Source organism: Euwallacea similis, chromosome 35, assembly GCF_039881205.1.
Source record: "Euwallacea similis isolate ESF13 chromosome 35, ESF131.1, whole genome shotgun sequence".
Lineage (NCBI taxonomy): Eukaryota > Metazoa > Arthropoda > Insecta > Coleoptera > Curculionidae > Euwallacea > Euwallacea similis.
Window position 1 is genome coordinate 1,655,038 of NC_089643.1, and position 22,244 is coordinate 1,677,281.

General features: G+C 35.2%; 2 protein-coding genes across 3 annotated transcripts in view; one reads left to right on the forward strand and one right to left on the reverse strand.

The window, feature by feature from the left end:
• Positions 1-11,630: 11,630 nt before the first annotated feature.
• On the reverse strand, positions 11,631-16,532 carry LOC136418568 (uncharacterized). The gene is made up of 5 exons (XM_066404675.1): positions 16,126-16,532; positions 12,265-12,522; positions 12,121-12,204; positions 11,909-12,064; positions 11,631-11,847 (listed from the first exon to the last, which is right to left on the reverse strand). Exons 2-5 carry the CDS (start codon positions 12,497-12,499, stop codon positions 11,687-11,689), a joined length of 636 nt encoding a protein of 211 aa, XP_066260772.1. The 5' UTR covers positions 12,500-12,522; positions 16,126-16,532; the 3' UTR covers positions 11,631-11,686.
• A 152-nt stretch (positions 16,533-16,684) lies between these two features.
• LOC136418562 (zwei Ig domain protein zig-8-like) overlaps positions 16,685-22,244 on the forward strand; it is a 58,045-nt gene continuing 52,485 nt past the window's right edge. Inside the window, exons 1-2 of one of the 2 annotated variants that reach the window (XM_066404663.1) lie at positions 16,685-16,952; positions 18,923-19,015. In XM_066404663.1, coding sequence (XP_066260760.1) covers positions 16,892-16,952; positions 18,923-19,015 — 154 coding nt within the window. In that variant the 5' untranslated portion in view covers positions 16,685-16,891. The remainder of the gene's footprint in view (positions 16,953-18,922; positions 19,016-22,244) is intronic. The other variant, XM_066404664.1, reaches the window with a different exon arrangement.

A 22,244-nucleotide genomic window follows, 5' to 3' on the forward strand; every position in this document is an offset into this window, starting at 1 on the left:
AAACACGAACACTAGCTGTCGTATACTTCAAATCGTTGTCTTGCTGAAATATCCCAATTTACAAGTAAGTTCTCCTCGGCATATGGTAGCATTACAGCCTCCACAATATTCTTATACTGGACCTGATTCATAGTCCCGTTGATTTTATGAATAAGGTCTACCCCGGACCAGGAAAAACAAATTCGACGTTTGGAGGACGCCGCACATATTGTCTCCCATCTGATCCTATTCGATTGATTTTTGTTCCATCCGATCAAAGAACGTATTTCCACTGGAACAAGGCCCATGCCTTATGGTCCTTAGCAAACTGTATTCAAACCGTGCGATTTTTCTTTAATTATTGGTTTTTTACACGCAATTCGCGCATGTAAATTGACTTCATTCAGATGACGTCTAGTTGTTCGAAAGGATTACACTGAGTTTTTATTTTCACAATTTTTTGGAAAAATCTCTTTCTGGATATCAACCGTCGTCATCATAAGATTTAAACGAGAAAGTCTCACAATTTGTCTATCTTTTCCAGGATCCGATTTTCGAAAGACCTTTTTGAGTGATACGTTTTATGCAGTTCCACGTTCCTAAAAAATGTTTAATCGTATGGAAAACCATTGTTTTAGAGATGTTTAACCTTATTGCAATATCCTTATACATCCCAGAAGACCTCAAATTAATAATTAATTTTCTAAGTTGTGATGTGCAAATTTTTTTAACTTCCCATTGTTTTCTATATTTTATTAGATCGCAAAAGTTAAATCTTATAAAAACTTTCACAAATTATCAACAATAGATGTGCTAAACTGACAAATCAATAGCTTTCTTAATTTAGTGTCCGCTCTCCATCAGTACTTGAAATGCACTAAGCTATTTAGTATTTTCAAAGCAAAACGCAGCTACAAAGGGTGTTAAAGAAAGAATGACAAAAAATTTCCTTAGAAAATTACCAATAACTTAATTAACTTCATGCCTTGTCGCCTACAAGCAATTATCGAGACTAAAGGAGACCCTACAAAATATTGAAACCCTGTTTTTCTGTTTTATTAATCAAAAATAATTAAAATCAGCTATGTTTACGAGTACTTTTTTGATTGAAATATTTTCAATTATTGTTTATTTTTTATTTGCAACAAATATTGTTGACTTTTATTTTGTTTTAAAGAGTTCTTTATTAAACTTAGTCTATCACTGTCTTTTGTATATTTTCGATTTCGCAACTACATATTAAAGATACACAGATAAATATAGCAGTTTAATACCGTGGCTGCCATAGAATTAAGAATGTCTACTTATTTTACTGAAATTGGAATATATCGAGGAAATCTGGAAACCTTGTAAAAATCTATGTTCTCAAAGTATCTGTGGGAATCCCGAATCTTCTATTTTATAAGAAGTTAGGGGATTTTCAAGTTTTCTGAAAATACTAAATCAATTAGTGCATTTCAAGTACACCTAATTCTTTTTTACACGATAGATACATTCCCCAACAATTTCGTGCAAAAAAAATTCATGTAAAAAAAGATATTGGCTAAATGGAAAAATAGTAGATTGGTTCCAGATCTAAAAAAGCAATTGAAAAGTACAATAAACAATATTAAAAAAATTCTTGTTAGAGTTCACTTAAGAATTTAGTTTCACACTTTAATTCATTAAATATAATGTATTATAAAAAATAAATTATTTTTAACTTAAAAAATATATATCTGAAATTCATTAATATAAAAAAAGTAAAAATAATATAAACATAACAAAATTTTATGTATTGTCACTTTCTGACAATAAACACTGCGCGTTTACGTAAGACTACAATATCACTACTATCACTAGAATTATTTTATTCATCATCTTGTGAAATTATTTCTGTGCTATCATTTCTAGTTTCTTGTGTTGATAATTCAGTAGTTTTTGGAAATAAATCAGTCATTAAAGATTGTGTTTGATGTGTGATAAATCGTTATAAAGTTCCCTGTAAGATGCCATTAATGATTTCAGTTCACATTGAAATTTTGCAGCTCGTTTCTTATCAAGATCATGTTCAAAATAATTACCATTAAAATGATGAAGTTACAATGTATATTTCTGAGGAGTAAGAATGAAAAAATTCGTTAAAAAATTCATTAAAAAAATTAATAAAATATTGAAAATGGTGTTAAAACAAGATAATTTGTGTAAAAAGAAATGTTTTTTTCTCTTTAACTCGCGTTAAATTAATTTTACGTAAAAAATCTTGTAAAAAGAGAATTAGGTATACTGATGGAGAGCGGACACTAAATTAAGAAAGCTATTGATTTGTCAGTTTAGCACATCTATTGTTGATAATTTGTGAAAGTTTTTATAAGATTTAACTTTTGCGATCTAATAAAATATAGAAAACAATGGGAAGTTAAAAAAATTTGCACATCACAACTTAGAAAATTAATTATTAATTTGAGGTCTTCTGGGATGTATAAGGATATTGCAATAAGGTTAAACATCTCTAAAACAATGGTTTTCCATACGATTAAACATTTTTTAGGAACGTGGAACTGCATAAAACGTATCACTCAAAAAGGTCTTTCGAAAATCGGATCCTGGAAAAGATAGACAAATTGTGAGACTTTCTCGTTTAAATCTTATGATGACGACGGTTGATATCCAGAAAGAGATTTTTCCAAAAAATTGTGAAAATAAAAACTCAGTGTAATCCTTTCGAACAACTAGACGTCATCTGAATGAAGTCAATTTACATGCGCGAATTGCGTGTAAAAAAACAATAATTAAAGAAAAATCGCACGGTTTGAATACAGTTTGCTAAGGACCATAAGGCATGGGCCTTGTTCCAGTGGAAATACGTTCTTTGATCGGATGGAACAAAAATCAATCGAATAGGATCAGATGGGAGACAATATGTGCGGCGTCCTCCAAACGTCGAATTTGTTTTTCCTGGTCCGGGGTAGACCTTATTCATAAAATCAACGGGACTATGAATCAGGTCCAGTATAAGAATATTGTGGAGGCTGTAATGCTACCATATGCCGAGGAGAACTTACTTGTAAATTGGGATATTTCAGCAAGACAACGATTTGAAGTATACGACAGCTAGTGTTCGTGTTTGGTTTCTCCAGAATTTTTGGTATCTTCTAAAATGGCCTTCCTGTAGTCCAGATCTTAATTCGAGTGAAAATTTGTAGAACGATGTAAAGAAGACTTTGAGACAACAAAACATCAACAATATTCCAGATTTATTCGACGCTGTTAAGGGTGCGTGGTGGATTCCTAAAGAACGTTGTTTGGCATAAAGTCTATGCCAAATCGTTATTTGGAAGTAGAGAAGACTAAAGGCTACCGACTCGTCACTAGTTATTTTAAGTTTTGTTTATTTGGCTTTTTAATATTATTATTTGCTTAAAAACATATTTCTTAATTATATGTTCGAAGAGTTTGTTGACTTTTTTTGATTTTTAAAAAATTTTGATTATTACAATTTTCTTAAACTTTACATTATTGATTTCTCTAATGACCTAATAAAAGTCTTTACAAAAATTATGTGATTTTTTAAAGTTTACTTTCAAGGAATTATATTTTTTATTTTTTATATGCCTCTTTTACTTCTATTGTCGCCACTGTATTTATGACGAACAAACTTATCAGAAAGATGCTGGTTAAACAGTCTTGCAGCAGACCTTGCATACTTGCCATTTGATTAATAGAAATCTACCAATTCCACACGTTCTTGAATTGAAAATACCATGTTTGCATTTTAAATCTACAATGAATAAAATTTGGTCTTACCTGGTAGAAAATAACAAACCCATTAACTTTTTTTAATTAAAATTGATAAAATCCAGAAGTGAAGAGTAGATAATTTATAAACCAAATCTGATTTTTTCTTGCAAGTGAATTTAACAATGAAAAATAAAATTAAAATTTTTGCAAAAAGAACACGTCAAAATTATTTTTATCGCAGTTTATTATAAAGAGGGTTCCAAAACTTCTAGAACTAAGTGTCACATGACTCTTCTTCTCTGTTCAAATTTGGAGGGAGTGCAACGCCCCCTGTTAGGGAGTTTCTCGATCAAATGTCAAGTATATGTCAAAACATACTTCCCTAAAAAAATCAATCGATTTATTTTCTTACAACTTTTCCAAACACGACAAAATACGAAATATCCTGGATGGCTTCTTTTTATTGGGACATCCTGTATGTAACTATAATGGTTGCGAAATGAAACTCGTTTGTTCACCCGTTTGAATAACACAAACGGTATTTTTTTAAATATCTATGGGATAATTCGTGTTTTTATCACGTAACATTGAAAAAAATACGGCTTAAGACGCTGAACGTTACGGCACTAGGCGATTCATATGCTCTAGCAGGGTAGCTGTAGCTCAGTTGAAGAAAAGGTTGAAAGTTAGCCCCAACTAGGCTATGTCTAATTTCTCAGCTACAGACAAAGCCTAGGAGAGGCTAGCTCATGGCCTTTTCACAGATATAGCCATAATTAACCACATCCGATGTAGGTTTATATAATTGACTTCATCCTCTCTATATGCAGGAGCGATTAAAATAAATCTTCCCTCACACTCATCTCATCACTATTAACAATATAAGCATATAAATGCATCAAAATGTACAAAAACTATTTTTAGCTTACTTAATAATCTGAACTCTATAGGTGCGAGGTGTGAGTGTTACCTCATCAGCCCCTAAAAACTGATATTATGCACTCACACTGCGAATAGTGAATAATATAAACAGCGCGCGAATCTGAACGCAACTGATTGTTGCTTTTTAACAATAAAACCTCGGAGGATTTTTTAAATAATACCGAAGAGGGGAGCCAGCGGGGATCGAGTCTGTGACACCGCTTTCGGTTTATTAATTAATTATTTTTTTAAATCGCATTTAGAACCCCTTTTGCTGTACTCGAATAAATGGTGTATTAAATTTTAATATATCCAGCTCATACTTGCTGTGTCTAAAGATCGTCTTCGCGGCAACAGTCTAAAATAAGAATTCCTGATGAAGGCGAAGGTCATCTTCGGGACCTTGTTAGGCGCCAGCCAGTAGCGCCGGTGAATATTTAATAAAGTCTTCTACAGCTTCAGCTACTTTCACTCATGAATGCATGAACGCTCCCCTAAGGCTTGACCTTTTAAGGGGGTGTTCAGAGATTAAATTCAATTGCATGCATAGTGTACTGCTACGCCTCTGGCAGCTAAAATAAGCGGATAAACCGACCGGTCTTTCACCTTAGATAAAAAAAACATCATTATTAATAAACCTCTATCAAATCAGTGACGTAATTATACAGTGCCACCCATAAAGTCCGCACCATATGGGAAATTCTTTTACTTATGAGTTTGGGTAAATTTCGATTTTGCGTTCGGGTTGTGCTTCAGAAACGATAAGAAATGACATACAAATCGAAAGACAAATGACTGTCTATAATTCTCGACTTGCAACTTTCTTTTCAAAATTTACCAGTATTTCTCAAAATTTTGAAAAATCGCGAAGCAAAAAAGTTTCTTAGTTTCTTATTTTCTACCTATATGCCAATTTTCAACTTGCTCGGATGACTTTCATTTATTTTTTTTATATTTCTGCATTTCTGAGGCATTCAAATTGATTAGCAACCGTGCAAAATAATTATGGTATAGCAAAGCAATTGTCTGATTGAGTATTCATTAATTAAAGTTGTAATAAATATATCTTTTTAAAGAAAATGTAAAATTCATTAAAGACGCTAGACATGTCTTGATGCAAAGTTAATTTAGTTTATAAAAAAAGTTCAGCTTGCCTTATTTTGCGATATTTTTATATAGTTGATTGACAGAGAGCTAGATATACAGGGTGTGCCATAACTATAGGAACACAGAGCCGGTGGAGATAGTACATGTAAAAATGAGACATTTGGCATCAAATATTGCTAGTTAAGAAAATATAAGATGCGTAAAAATTTTTTTCTTCGAAAATCATAAATTATTTGAAAACCATTTGAGATAAATTATTGAAATTTTATGGACTTAGATATTTTTATACTATACACAAGATGTAACCATCGGTTTTGATGTAGCGTTAAGGGGGTGCCACCTACATGCACCTAACCATAATTTTTTTGCAGCAAGTTTTTTTGCAATTTTTGATTAAAATTTATGAAAACTTAAATATTTTGACATAAAAAAATTATTTTAGTAAATAAATTATGCAAAAAAACTTACGCTTTTTACATTTTAACTAAAAATAACAAAATAGTGATAAACAAACCGAATAACAAAACATCAAGCAAATTACTTATTTCAAAAAGTATTGGAAGTGACCTCCATTAACTTCAATACATTTTTGCTTAGCCCTATTCAAATACTGTCTTATTCTGTTAAAAATACCCGGCCGATTAAAATACTTTGTATTTTCATAACTGTCAATATTTGATACAGACAAGTTGATACCTCTGGTTTTTACATGTACTATCTCCACCTGCTCTGTATCCCTACAGTTGTGGGACACCCTGTATAAACAAATAATTATTCTTCCAAGGTTGCTGACCGATTTGAATACCTCGGAAATGCAGAAATACAAAAAAAAATGAAAGTCGTCCGAAAGAGTTGAAAATTGGCAATTGTGATTTTTCAACATTTTGAGAAATAATGCCAGATTTTAAATGATTTTGAAAAAAAATTCAACTTCACGGTGAGAGACAGTAATTTTTTTTCAATTTGCATGGCACTCCTCGTCATTTGAAAAGCAAAACCTGAAGGCAAAGTCAAAATATACTCAAATCTATAAATTAAAAAAAATCCCATATGATGCGGACTTTATGGGCGACACTGTATACATGGGGCTTTTCTAATGCTTCTGTAACAATGTATTATTTCTATTCATTCCACGAGTCATGCCAATACATGACAGAGAAATAGTTTACTGTAACATAGGGACAAACCTTCAATTTGAAACCAGGAAGCGAAATCATAAATAATAAAGAAGCAGATCTTGCATGTCATACGCGATTTGGCGCCGCATACCGGCGGGATTTCGTCATGCCGCCTAATCGTTTCGGATCCGCTTCTGCTTTTTTTTTGGGAGGACCTCCTAATTGTTCAGGACCAGTTTTTCGGATTGCACAACGCTGTTTTCAGCCTTATTTCGGCAGCGAGTGGCATGCAGTACAGAATGGCCTGCGCCTGCATCCAGAAATACATTTTAGATCTTCCTATATTCACGAAATTTTTACGCAGGTACACACTTGCATGAGTAGTTCATATACAGGGTGTTAATTAAGTACGTGCAAATACTTTATGGGATGAATCTCTGACCGATTCCAACACAAAACGTTCTTAATTAACATAGGGTCGCAACGGCTCCGTTTAAGAGAAACAGAGTGTTTAAATTTAAATTTTAATTTGGTTTTCTGTGAATATTTTTGGATAGAGATGAATCAATCGGACGAAATTTAATATTCGAGTTTTTTTTATGATGCAAAACCCAAATGTTATCTTAGTTTTTTGATTGCTGATAGAGAGCGCCAGATACGGGGTTTCATCACATTCAAATTGGTCCTAACGTTTTTGCTCCACACTGTAGGTCACTTTTAGTTTTATTTAAAAAAGTACTCTTGGAGAATATTTCTAGAAGCTAGCGTTTTGGAGATAAATGGGCTTTTAATTAACATAAGTTTATAATAACGTTTTACTAAGAATTTAACGAAACCAAAAAAAATTACCGTACAATATTAAATGAGACTAAATTGAGAATTAAAACTGTAATTAAGAGAAATATGCATAAAAAAATTGCTATAATAATATTAAACCAATTTTGTTGTTTTTAATAATCGTTATTGATCAATTTTATCCAAGACATGTTAACTATAAGCCCACTTATCCCCAAAACGGTTGCTTCTAGAGATATTCTCCAAGAGTACTTTTTTCAATAAAACTAAATGTACAATAATGCTCTTACTACAAAAGTGATCTATAGTGTGGGGCAAAAAAGTTAGGGCTAATTTAAATGTGATGAAACCCCGTGTGCCCTCTATCAGTAATAAAAAAACTAAGTAATTTCATTTGGGTTTTGCATCATAAAAAACTCCCCGAATATCAAATTTCGTCCGATTGATTCATCTCTGTCCAAAAATATTCAGAGAAAACCAAATTAAAATTAAAAACTCTTTTTCTCTTAAACGGAGCCGTTGCGATCCTATGTTAATAGAAACTTTTTGTATTGGAATCGGCCAGAAATTCATCCCTTGAAGTATCTGCACGTACTTAATTAACACCCTGTAATTGAAGCCGTGAGATGCCTCATTAATAACACTTTTTTAATTACTAACCTAATTCAAAAAGCAACCTAAACTCCTTTGTAGAGCTGTTCCAAATCTACAATTTACATTCTGCACAAGAATAAGCTGCACGTCACCATTGAGGAAAAAATGGTGATAATTCCAGTTTCAGCATTTTCAAACCACTTTCGCCCCTCTAGGGCTGTTATTATTAACGGCTCAGTAAGAAGTAATATAACCATTTTTGTAGAGCTCCTTGAGTTTCATAATATATCACTTATCAAAATTATTCTACAAGCTATCATAAAAAGATATACAGTCAATGCAGAAAGTGTTCGTACAGTGGATAATATTATATAAAACGTAGTGTTTCGATATTATTAGGCAATTTTTACAAAGAACACAAATAATCATAAATGTTTTTTTATACGTTTAGTACATATTTTTAACGCAAAAGTAAATAATATTGATTATTAAATAATTAATATAAACAACAAAATGGACTAGAATAGAAATGCAAAAAGTATTCGTACAGACCTAAATTAATAACAAAATGAGTAATACAGCAACAATAAATTTTGCTTCAATAACGTGTTGGGTTTCCTTTCGACTTTATTATTGCTTCTAGTCTTCTAGGTATGGAATTAACAAAATTTGATATCAAATTTGGTATTTTGTTCCATTCTTCTTGAAGGGCAACCTTAACCCTTCTCTCGATGAAATAACATGGTTTCTAATTTTATTTCGAGATAGTCCCAAAGATGTTCAATTGAGTTGATTGTGGAGGCGTTCTTAAATATTTTGAAGTATTGTACAAAATCCAGAGCCTGGTGTTAAGAACTGTGTGTTTGGGATCGTTATCTTGGTTAAATATAGAATCATCCTTAATCCTCATTTTAGTTGCGCTAGCATGGAGGTGGCTTTTTAAAATATTTATATACATATTTTGGTTTATTATGCCATCTATAAAATGAAGCGATCCTATTCCTGCAGCGCTCATACAGCCCCATACTAATACCGCACCTCCGCCATGCTTTACGCTCGGTCGCAAATTTTCTTTATTAAATTCAGTGCCGTTTTTCCGCCATACTTTAAAATATCTTTTACTTCCAAGAACTTCAAATTTGCTCTCATCAGTGAAAATCACTTTATTCCAATATGTTATGGGGGTGTTAATATAAGTTCTAGCGAACTCTAATCGTTTCTTCTGATTGATTTAATTTATAAAGTATTTTTTACGAGTTACTCTGCTATGGTACCCTTTATTTCTTAAATAATTCCTAATAGGACTGGCTGAGACATCCTTATTGTTGAAAGTTTTTAGTTCTGCAGCGATTTTTTCTGCACTTATTTTTGGGTTTTCTTTTACTTTTCGTGTGATAGACGTTCCAAATAATAATATATTTTTCTTGGCCGTCCTGAGCGTCATCGATTTTTTAATGTTTTTCGCAGGCAATATCTGTCTATTATGCTTTGGATAGTAGATCTTGATCTATTTATCATTCGACTAATTTCTACCAATAATTTGCAGTCATTATGTAGTTTAAGAGTTATTCGTCGCAATTCTTCTGATATTTCGTTACCTTTACGTCCCATGATCACAATGGACCAAACATTTTACGTAATCACCCCGAACGAATTAAACTAACTACCTCTATTATTTATTAATCAACTTTTTTGGATAGATCACCTCTGAACTAGTTCAAGGTGCAAAATAGAGAAAAATACTTTTTGCAAGCACATTCCTGCAAATTTTTTTGTTTATACTGTCATTTTCGTATCAACTAAAAGTATTTTTCTCTTTCTTGGTAAAAAATATATTATAAAAAGGTCAAAGAACATTTATGATTATTTATGTTTTTTTGTAAAAATTGCTTAACAGCATAAAAAATACTATTTATATAAAATGATCTGGTGTACGAATACTTTCTGCACTGACTGTATGTTATTTCTTATTTCAGCCCTTTCAAGCCGCTTTTGGTTTCGACGTTCTCTGTTGGTTTTATTATTATTAATGAAGTAAAAAGTGATTAATTCTTCTTTGTAGTTGGCATTGAAATGTATAATATATATTGTGTATAGAAATCCCTATATATTCTTATAGTGGATAAAACATGATAATAAATTTCAGTTCCTTTGAATCTCTTTCAGCTTTTAGCTGCTATAGCTGCGTTTTATTAATTGTACAGTCAAAAATTCTATTCCTTTTTCTAGAAAGCTCGTCGAGATCTGTAATTTACAATATATTCAAAAACTCGCTACATGGTACGCAAATGGAGAAAATGGCGATTTCCCCTTTTAAATTTTTAACATTTTCGATGAAGCCGGAATGATATTTTCCACTACCGCCATTATTAAGCCTTATTTCAATAGAACGTACATTTTTGAAAAATTCATTTCTCTTTGTGACTTTCATCTAAAAACTTTATTGAAATTAGATGTTTTACAGCAAATAGTTGACATTCTAGACAATGTGGTGAACTAAAGTTAATGTTATAAATAAAGGGGAAGCTACAATATATGTTTATATTATTTAGTTACATCATTTCTATTCTTCTCGTACTCCAACCTTAGATACGGAAAACTACCATATCTTAGACTAGTTAGAGTAACTTGAACCGTTAATGAATTGTTTGAATGTTCCTAAGAGTTATTATTTATTCAAGGTTTGGTGTTTGGCGCCACTTTGAACTAAATTAATTTTATTTTCTTTGTGGTAATATCCGCGATTTTTAAAAGATTTTTTGATGTCGATCTCCGTTATAAAACGCCTCACTTCGAATGAAATTTTATAGATTAATGTATCCTCGTTAATTTGACTGCAGTTTCAACTTTTATCCCGCTTGAAACGCGTCAAAACTTGCAAAAACCTCAGCGGCTACATCACAAAAGGGACATAACCTCAAATAACAATAATTATTTTTATCGGACTTTCAGACCGGTTATTGTTGCACTTAAACTTATTAAACTACGCGGAATGATGGGTCTAATAGGGAAATCAGAGGCGCTTTTCTATATAAATGCACCTTTTTATACTCAAATTGTCATGTAAAAGAGTAATTTTATATACAAGTGCTTAACAAGTGTAAGATCGATATTCAAGCCCCGAGAATAAGAAAAATTCAAGTGATTCTTGTTGATGGAATTGCAGGCAGGATAGCAGATAAATCCTGAACAAGTTTAGTATTTCTTTCAGCTTCAAATCACTACTATGAAATAAGGTAGGTCTTGATAGATCCCTTTAAATGTGTATCTGATTGTACTTGCCTAAAAATTGTGATTTTTGCAATTTTATCACATAAATTACTTAAATAATGAGTTTTAATCATTTGTTATGTGCAAGTCAAGAGTTCTTCAGTTATATCTCAGCTTAAAAAAACAAAATTAACAAAAATAAATTAATTTTATTTACAATCAATTCATAATGCCCTAATCTACTACATTCTTCCACTTGATGCCAAATACCTCCTTAAATTCTGCTCCATCTTAAGCTTCTCATAGAGGTTGTACAGCTCATGAGTTTGCACGTCAATGTCGCTCTTGTCATCCCACCCATAAGGAGGACCTTTCAGGTGGCTGCTTGAGTAATGTTCCTCATCTATGACCACATTATACTCAATAACTCCTGAGTGAAACAAAATGTTATAGTTAATACTAACAATTTTTCCAAGGCTGAACATGCACATGTAGGGGTTCATGGTGTTCTTTTTTACTGGCAAGAAATGCTCCGAATTTGGCTGCGGCTGTACCCACGTTAACCAGTAGGAGCAGGCCTAAAAGCCCTAGAGTCTTGAGGGAGAACAGTACCAGAAAAGCTATAGGAAAATGTATTTTGGTTAAAATTGGGTTAGTTTTTCTCTTTATAACTTACCTAATTTAGTAATAATCATTCCACCTCCCATCATCAGAATGGGCATTATTCGCTGCAGTTTCTTCCCAATGCCGAAACATCTTCCTGTAGCAATAAAATTGTTTGATTAAAGTTATTTGAGTGTTAAAGAGTAGGTATATTTGCCAGCAAAGGTGCTTTGAGGCTCCTCAGGGCTTCCATTTATGAGGTAGTCCCACAAGTCGTTCAGCTGCCGCCCCACTAATTCCCTTAAAGACACGTTCTCCATTAGTGCCTCATTTTGCGTTCCATTTTTGTTTTGATGAGGGAAATCGATGAGGGCATTGGCCTCGCTGAGGATGGAACTTCCGGTGAGAAGGAGGAGTGACAATATTGACACTATGAGGTTGATTGTTGCCATCTCGGAACCAGCATTATGCGTTTCTTAAATGAGGGCAAATTTGTAGAGAAAGCAAATTAATTGGAATTTACTGTATAATAAAAAGAAAGTAATATTTGAAGTGAGACTACATGTTTTAAGAATAAATTTACACCTTTTGAGAACTATATCTGTGTTTTAAACCGGTCGAACTTGACCTTCGCGCCTGGTTAAGGAAAAGAGTGACTGATGTCGTCAGAACTTCTTGTACAGCCGTTTGAAGAAAGAAAAAATAGTACACGCGCCGGTCTCTCATTCATTTTTATTGATTTTAATCTCTTCACACAGAAAATAAAAGTTAATTGTTATTTTAGTGGCCTGGATCTTCATCCGAGACATTAATTCTATACATCATTTTGGCCCGTTATCGAGACATTCGTATGGTTTTCGTAGTTTCAACTTTCTAAATGTTTATTGCATGCAAATTGGAGTCATTGCTCTGCGAGCTGCGTACGAGGTATCCTTCACAATGCCAAATATCCATTATTTGAGTCAAATGACTACATATCCAATAAGGAAACAAGACGATGAAACTAGGTCAAACTCGTTATTTCGATTCCGCCAGTTATTCCAAACTATTTGATTAAGTGTTAATCCAATTAATATGAGAGACTAGCTATTTAAAATAAACTGCTGGGCAAAGGAAAACCGTTGTTAATCTGAAGCTGAGCTAATTGGTCCGTTTTAAAAGTGTCCTCCACAAAAAAGATCATTTGTTCCAGGTATTACCTCATTTACTTCGAACCAAATCCATTATCGGAAAACTCTGAACCGTGAAGAAAGTACCTAGCTACTTCTGATGTCATTTGGTCCTTGGACCAAATTTTTCGTCCCTTCTGTGGAAACATACTCAATTTCATTCTTTACATATTTGTAATAAGCAATTGCATCATCAAAAAAAGAAAAGTTTTGTAACTTTTTATAATTCTTGCTAACTTTTAATGCTTGTTGGGTGTATTAGTAGATGTTGCTCAGATTTTACCAAAAATACTAGAATTTGATGGAAGCGGAAGAGTGGAAGAACAAATGGAATGGAGGATTATAAACTGGCATTTTGTGGAGATTCGGGACGGAAAATCGGTATTCATGAAAAGCGGTATACACTACTTTAAGGCGATACTTCGTTTATCCATATCGGTCACGTACGTCCCTGTACTTTTTTTTTTAGCGAATACAGAGGAACTCGAGGATGTACATATTTGATGTCGTGAGGGAGGTTGTGGCTGACGTCACGGTTCATGGCCTACTTGCAATTTTTCAGTTGAAAGTGCGTATTGATTTGAACAATAGCGGCGCCCACTCATGCGTTTGGAGCTGACTTAATTCTGAGAAATTTCCCGAGAAAATCCCCGCTAGCGTGTGGAAATATTTCGGAATCTCTATTGACATGTTTAGTGAAGCTTTATTAGCATTTTATTGTGTCGAGAAAGGATTTTTTCGAATCAAAATCGCAGGCATTTGTCATGGAGCCAAAATGGTCGTCGCAGAGGTTTCTGCTCTTGGTGCTTCTCGACCTGCTGCGTTTTTTCAAGTTCAGTGTTCCTGGTTCAAAAGATTGAATCAGAAATTAATTTTGAAAGAATTTGCAGAAAATCTCCTTCGGAGGGTGGCAACTTTAGTGATACGTTCAATATGACATTTTATTAGCGTTTTGTGGAAATATGCGAGTAGGTGCTTTTCCATGCCAAAATTACCAGTTTTCTGTATTTGATGTAAGCCTAGACTTACTTACAGTGCCATTATAAATGTTTTAGTACTCGGCAATTTTTCAGAATTGTTTCTTCTGTTTGTTTGGATCCTGATTATTTTATTACGTCAAAATTGCGTTCGATACGCCATTGTTGTTACAGCAATTAAATGTATTTATTTTCAAATTACAGATAGCTTTTTCAGTATTCGATATTCATTAAATTATTGGCGTTTCTTAGGGTAAAGCAATTTTCCAAATTACAAAAATTATTTTCTTTAATAATTCGTTATTGTCAAAACCTCGAAAGAAATCACATCATTTATTTTTTATGACACATTTTGCTGATAATTACTCAGTTCACCTACGGCGTAAACTAAATTAAGTATCAATTAAGCTTGGCAGGTGCATGTGTGTATTTACACCATAGTTTTGAAGAACCTGTTCAATGCAATAAGGCTGAACGATCCATTATCTCATACTCTATGTTTTATTGAAGGTTTGATGGAAAACATCTGTTTTTTGCAGGCATGGCTCACATTTGATATTTGAAGTAAAGCACTAAATTGTTTACGCCTTAAGATAGATTATTTGGTCCCATTTACTTCGAATTAAATTCAAGTTCTAAAAATTTAATGTTGGGTGTTAACGCCCTGAAGAAAGTAGTCATGACGTCATTTACTTCTTGAACCAGATATTTGATTCATTCGGTGTAAAGGTACTAACTGATATTTATTTCTACTGATTCGCGCCAAAGGTTTTTAAATTCTGAATTCACCTGCAAAATTTCAAAAAATTTGGTTAACTTCAATTTTGCCAAATAAGATCAGTGCCAATTTGACAAACATTTTTTTAGCCTAAAAATAATACTTTTTATATATTTTTTCTTCCTATGAAAATTGACAATTATTATACAAATTTCCGTTCAGTTCATACATTTCATCGAGAGCATTCACTTAATTAGTATTCGCCTCACTCGCTATCCGTCCCAGTAACCTTTTATGCTGGTTCTCTTTTTTATGCGACATTAAGTATTTTAATATTGAAGTTTAAAAATTGTTAATTTGGAGCTTTACACAATTTATAGAGAGGAGACAAATTTATAATGAAGTTAAAATTAGTTAATTTCATTACAGTAATTTTTAAATCGACCGAAAGTGAGTTAACGTAAGTTAAAAATCTAATACCGTAATAAGTCAGCTTCTAGACAGATGAGAGTAAATTTTTATAAACCAGAGTAATTGATTGGCTAGTAATTCTCGTGTCATTCGGTACATCTAGTGGTTTTTTTAAAAATTGTTTTTAATGATGCTATTCTTCTCTAATCAGTGACGCATTTGGTTTTTCTGATTTTTCGTTAGTACCGAGTGATAAACGACAACTTTCTCTATGACATTTTGACGACCTTGAATTCCGCGTAGGAACGCTACAGGTTCTAAAAATATTAATGTTTTAGAAAAACGCCCTGTAGCTTCTTAACTGTAATACCTATGGAGTTATAAAATGCGTTTCTCATCGTTAAGTAAGTTTATTAAAATAAACTGCGGGTACGTAGAAATAAACTTACACATGATATGTGATAAATAAATTACGGGCTCGTGTCTATCTTCAACAATAATGTAGTAGATACTCGGCAAAGACGATGAAATCTGGACTCTGTACAAGGAGCACTAAAATAATAAAAATGGAGCTTCAGATATCTACATTAGTTTTGTCCTCACTTGTTAGAAATGGCCAATTTGAACCGCACTCTGTACTTTAGTAAAATTTTCATATTGTATAAATTTGGCACGTCACGAAGGTCTGAGGGTTTTAATAAAGAATTTCGTTTATGGTCTACTTTTCGTTTTACATATCTCCCTTTCTCTCTTCGTGTTTTATAAAATTTATCTAGAATACTAGGGCACCCATCCAATCTTACCAATAAACTGAATTTCAAATATTCGCAATTAACCTTCACTATTAGACCGTATTGAAGTCGCGGTTATCACTTTTCATTGACCATCACGCGCCAAGTGAAACGCGGTACTGCCATCAGCTGATCTTTGGTGCATTCTTCGGTAGAAAATTAGGTGCTCATGACTAAAAAGAGAGGGAAATGATGGACTTTGGTACCAATGCATAAGCGGATCGATAGTAGCGTGTAGCAAGTTGCGTTTGGTCGGTAATTCGAAAACTCTCTTTCTTTCAGCTATATAAAAGAACCTTCGCGGTAAAATTCAATCAGACGGGCGCCATTAGCCGCCTTCATCGCCAAAAAAACCAAACGACTTATCCACGACGTAACCTTTTAAAACGACTCTTAAATCTGGCCAATACCCTGAAGATCTGTCACCGGTAAGCCGCCCGGCGGCCGGCCAAAAACCGTAATTTGTTAAGAAAACTGTAAACGCGGGTGGCATCTCGACGGCGGGCAAACGAGTCGCGCACGCATGCGCTCTTTCCCGCGCCGTTCCAATGGGTCATCGGGTGTTCCCAGTGCGCCAGCGGGACGTCAACGGAGCGCGTCGCGACGCCCCAGCTCTGCATCCTCTCAAGCTGAATATGCGACGCGTGGTGAAAGTTTCGAGTGTCTGTGTCGAGTTCTTGCTGTTGTGCGATTTTTCGCGGTTTTCGCGCTTTTAGGATGTGAGTTGTTTTCGAGGGGAATGTTGGTGTTCGAGTGAGTTCAGTTGTTTCAGTGGAAAATGCACTGTCGGGAGATGTGGCTCATCAGGATGGTGGTGCTGTCCATGTTTGCCTCTACTGGTAATTACCCGATGGTTTAGTGTTAAACTTGCGTGGGATTGAAGCTGGCGAAATGTGATGATATCTGAGCCGTTTTGGTATATGTGGGTAGCTTGCTTATATTTCAAGGCAAATCCATGAAGTTAGTATCCGTTTCGATCCATTCTTCCAGGAAAAGGAAATATCCAAGTAAATTTCGTCTCACTTTTTGTATAGTGCGAAGAAATTGCCAACTTCCTTATTTACAGAGATTTTTAGCTAATCTTGCCAGAAAAATGAATATCTTAGTGAGTTTTAATGTACTTTTAACCCAGTGGAAGGAAATTCTTAATTTTATTATAAGAAAAAATTTCCCCAGAGAAATGGTACTCATTGTAAGCTAACTTTTTTCGTAAAAGGGACTGCAATACGCGGTTTTGACATACCTCTCAGCCAGTTGAAGAAATGCTCTAACTTCCTTATCTGAAAAGGTGACATCAGATGTAAGGTACACTTTTTCGGCCATATTTTTTCAGACAATCGAATTTTGTAGTCAGCTTTAACGTATCTCTCAGGTAATTCGAGAGGAAAGATGCTTCAATCGACAAGATACTAATTTTCAGCTAACTTTTCCTCTTATGTTACACGCTTCGCTATTGTTTAAATTAACCACTCGACAAGCGTACAAAGCGGCAACTTTTCCGCTCAATTCTTAATTCCCAAAGCTGCATTTTCAACGAGAAGGTTACTGGAATACTTAATTCCAGCCAAACCGCCATAAAACAGACGCCCGTAACGGCGCAAAAGGGAGCGATTTTTCTCCGCATTTTTTTAAAATATGAACGCGCCTCCTGCCTGATACCGATCGCACTGAGTTATCGTAAGTTCCAATTCAAATGGGCCCGTGAAACGCGCGTTTTTCTGCCAGTGAACAATGGACCGTTGGTCATTTATCCGCATCGCGTCACATACGGCGCCTTGCATCGCTTCATTAGACAAATGGTGGCCGATGGCAGATATATCAGGTACTCAGCCATTTAAGCCTAAATTAGTTCACTAATTTCCCATCAATTGTCTAGGACCTGTTCAGGAATTGATGCAGAATGTTAAGTGTTTTTAGAAATTTTCTGGAAATTACGCAGAAACTCGCTATTGCAGCACTCGAAAGGAAAAACAAAAACGTAATTGCGTTTTGTCCTAAAGTAGGCGAAGCCGGGGCTTACAGCTTGCATAATTTGGGTAAATTCAATTAAAAGTTCCATTCGGAGTCGTTAGACCGTACGCTAGGTGCGAAATTGCGAAATTAGGGCCCCGACGGGTTCCTAGGATCTCCATTTTTTCGGAACGTTTCATAAATTCAATCTGATTCGTATTTTTTCCAAAATGAGAAGGCGGCAATTGCAAAAATATTAGCTACGGATTGAGTGCAAAGTGTATAGAAATAATCCGAGGCGATTCTAAGCTTAATTGCGAAAGTTTCAATTAAAAGTTACGGGGCGGCTTAGCGTCGAAAGACCGCTCTTTGCGCTTAGGGAATTTTAAATAATTTGGAAAAGTTGAACTAGCTTTACTAATTAATAGCGGCGAAATTTCGCATATAGTTATCTCACCCCACTCGTGAGAAAATACCAAAATTGATGGTTTGCTTTCCCGAATGGGGCTAAAGCCTAAAGATGAGCTATTAAAAGAAGTGATTTTGAAAAAGTTTCCTGGATAAGAGTACTCATCGAAGTACATCGAAAGTGTTTACGTCGTTCTCTTTTTGGAAAAAGTTAGGTGGAAATTAGTACCACACATCTGGCGTTATCAGTACAGTAAGAAAGTTAAGAATTTTTTCAAACTCGAAGAGAAGTTTTACCGATTTTAAAACTTTGGGGGGGTCGATGATCCTGAAGGTTCCGAAAAACCCAATAAATCTCACAAATCCACTAAGTAAATTTCTGACCCTCCCCAAAAACAGCATTGTCTAGACAGCGTCAAAATTAGCTGACACCACCTACATTAACCATTAGGGAGTTCATTCCAAAGCATCCCGACCAAGGGACCCTTAATGGGGCGAAAATGGGGCCGTAAGGGCCGCGCAGGGAACTCTCAGCATTTAAAGGGTATGTTGCTCTCGAAACCGTCATATAAAGCCTTATTATTACTGTTGGTAGGACAGTTGATGAGGGTTTTGCCAGTCATAAATTATGAGCCGCCTGCGGAAGTTAACCGGGGGGTTTTTAAGTAGTGTTAAAACGGGTCGTAATTCTGCGGTTTTGAGGACGACGGTCTTGGGGGGGAGGCAACAGCTGCGCGTGTAATTTCACCTAAACCGCGTCTTGGGCTTGTGGCAGGTATAAATTTCCAAGGTGAGGGTGCCCTGGTAATGAATAATATTTCAGTGCTGCGGTTCGACGCAAGTCACCCTCGGGATGTGGAAATGCCTCGCGTGGGCATTCTCCGGAAGTACACAAATTGCGGGCGACTGCCTGGAACTTGCATTTTTGCGAATGCAAATTTTTCAGGCAATTAAAATCCCGTCGTTTTTCCTCACTTCCTGAAATTTTCCGTGGAAACTCGACGGCTTTTCCGGGCGAATGATTGGTTCTAAAACAACACGCAAGAAAGCTTAATTGAGACGTATTGAACAACATAACATATATGTAGAGACATCATGTAGTAATTACTTCTTGAACAAACAGGGGGAGTCGAGCCTGAAACGTACGAACATACACATAGCTCGAGGCCTCTGTACTGTTTGCGCTACGTGCGCCATCTACAATGTCACGACGTACTAATGGCGCACATTAATTAAAACGAAATTAATTTACTCGTGAATCGAATCTGATTTGTCTCTGAATACAACGATGTATTTGCTCGCAAATAACTAAGCAGCCATCCCGATGGTTTTGTTATAAATAACGATGCGTAATTAGTAATCGGATTTCCCATAGATCATAATATTGCCGGTGTTCCAGGAAGGTTGTCAGAATGGGTTAATTAGGGAGTCGTGATTGCCATTGTTGCCGAGGGATGGATCGAGTTTATTTCTGTTGATCGAATTATGACCAATCACGTTGAAATGAAATTTCAGTTTATTTCAAAAGTTACTGTGGCGTGGAATTATTTTAAGAGATAAATTTTAGCCTCGAAATGCCACTGGCATTGTCTGTTTTCGGGTAACTCTTAAATCCGTAGAAATTCTTTGAATAGTTATTTGGAAAGACAACTCCATCAAAATCATTTTCAACTATTTCTATAGAAAAGCTAATGCGGCAATCAGGTTTGACGTACCTTTCACCCATTTCGAGAAAGTTTCTAAATTCCTTATTCGTGAAAAGAACCCCCTGGATATCGAGTATTTGTTGGAGCAACAGTGAGAGAAACTGGTAAGTTCTTTATGTGTAGCGGTGATCCCATCGACGTGGCATTCATTTTCACCTATTTTTTTTCAAGAATAGCGAATGCCATGGCTGGGTCGAAATACCTGTTACCCAGTTGGAGAAAATCGTAACTTCTCTAATTGTAGAAATACCCCATCAACATGGTACTCATTTTAAACTCACTTTTTCCAAAAAAGGGAACTCGGGAAGCACTTTTAATGTAATTTTAATCAAAAACAACTTTACTATTTTGGCATCAACCCAGTTAAACTAATGAGAAACTCAGCAACACACGATCGCTCACTTTCATTGAAAAGTCGTCGCCTATTAAAGGCGCCATATTAATAATCGAGAGCCTGTATGTGAATCTTTAATAATGCAGACCTAGTCGTTAATAGAGCAACTTATTACGTAAACCAGACGTCGACTGCTACGTTCATAAATTATTCCTCGGGCAATTAATAACATCGTTCCATGGTCGCAAACATAATTTTTGCGATGTGATGCACATTTGGTCTCGGCACTGCGGGAGAACTTTTCCGCCCCAGATATAGAGCGTCAATTTTAGGAGCGTGAAAAATATGGAGGCAACAACTTCAAAGACGCCTGCATGTCTCACATGCAAATTCCCTCTGTGCTTCACGCCGGAAGAGTCAATAGCTCAAAGCTCAAGGCTTATTTGTTTGGATTTCGACTTCCAAGAGCGATATAAATGCCTAGCCATTAGCTCACTTCGTACCTTTTGAGGAAAAATTATAAAATTAGTTTGAGCCGTCGCTCCAGGTTCAGCAGTAGCGTTCATCATCTAGAAGAGCGCAATAAATTCTTGCGGAAAATGAAACGGACAAAAGGAGAGTTTTAGATATCTTACGACGCCCGTTTAATTTGGCATCAATCAGTTAAAACGTGATAACAGTCACTCGGTCGAGAGCTTGGTTTCCAGTTCAATTACTTTGCGAACGGTTATACGTCGAGATTAATTAGAACATGAATAATAAATAAGTTTCGCAGAAGCGAGAGAGGTTTAAAGACGCTTCAGAAGGGGGATTTTCATATTGAGGCAACATGGGCAGGTGCCCGACAATTTTGTTAGAGTCTGTTGGGAGATGGAAATACAGGCAGACGTTATCTAACTAATGCAGCCGAAGTGCATTTGACGTTCCATCGAGATTCCGCCTTTCGATTATATGGAATTACGGTAATCGCAGATAATTTGGACAAATCGAGGCGTGCGATTTGACGTTGTCCGCTTGGGAGCGATTAATTATCTCGTGGCCCTGTTATGGATATAGCGCCTCATTAAACCTCGATTAATACAGAAGATGCAATAAGTAAGGTTAAAATGCAAGCATCTACTGAGGGCATGACAGAACGTGTAGTAAGCACAAGGTGAATGACCTCGCAAAAGTTTGGTGTCACCAAAATTTTTTCCAACTGGGTTAGAGGAGCATCAAAACTGATTGAGACATTCGTTTTTCTGGAAAAAGTTTGTCGAAACTCAGGGATCACAATATTGGTCTATTCTTAAAAAATCTTTACGATGAAAAGATTAAGGCTTATTACGACTTTATGCGTCATTAGCGTTCTGCGTTTAACTAGCTCGAGCATCTCAAAGACCGCTTTTGACCCTATCAGATCTCATCGGTTCTATCTTTTATCTTCAAATTAAGGGCAAGTGTGTTGGGCCTGCAGGAAAATATCCTACCAGCGCCACCTGCCCTGTCCTATTTGCTGCATCTCGATAAAACTTTCGAGGGTAAGAAGTAGCATTCAGCGCAGACCTAATAGGACAGGGAACCGATATTTGGGGCAGTCGAGTTAATTACACACCAAGCCAGAGTTTTTCACAAGACTATTTGCATTCATCTTCATTAATCGAATAATTTAGCAAAACCAAATTCGCAGCTCTTACACACACTTAAAATAAACATACTTAAAATAATTATTTTAACATTCATACCGTCGAGTG

Bases quoted from the DNA above. Each gene is read 5' to 3' on its own strand.
- LOC136418568 (XM_066404675.1), bottom strand. From the start codon at position 12,499: ATGGCAACAATCAACCTCATAGTGTCAATATTGTCACTCCTCCTTCTC. The intron at 12,205-12,264 runs GCAAATATACCT...TTATTGCTACAG, and splicing joins GCCTCAAAGCACCTTTGCTG to GAAGATGTTTCGGCATTGGG. The intron at 12,065-12,120 runs GTAAGTTATAAA...ATTTTCCTATAG, and splicing joins AATGATTATTACTAAATTAG to CTTTTCTGGTACTGTTCTCC.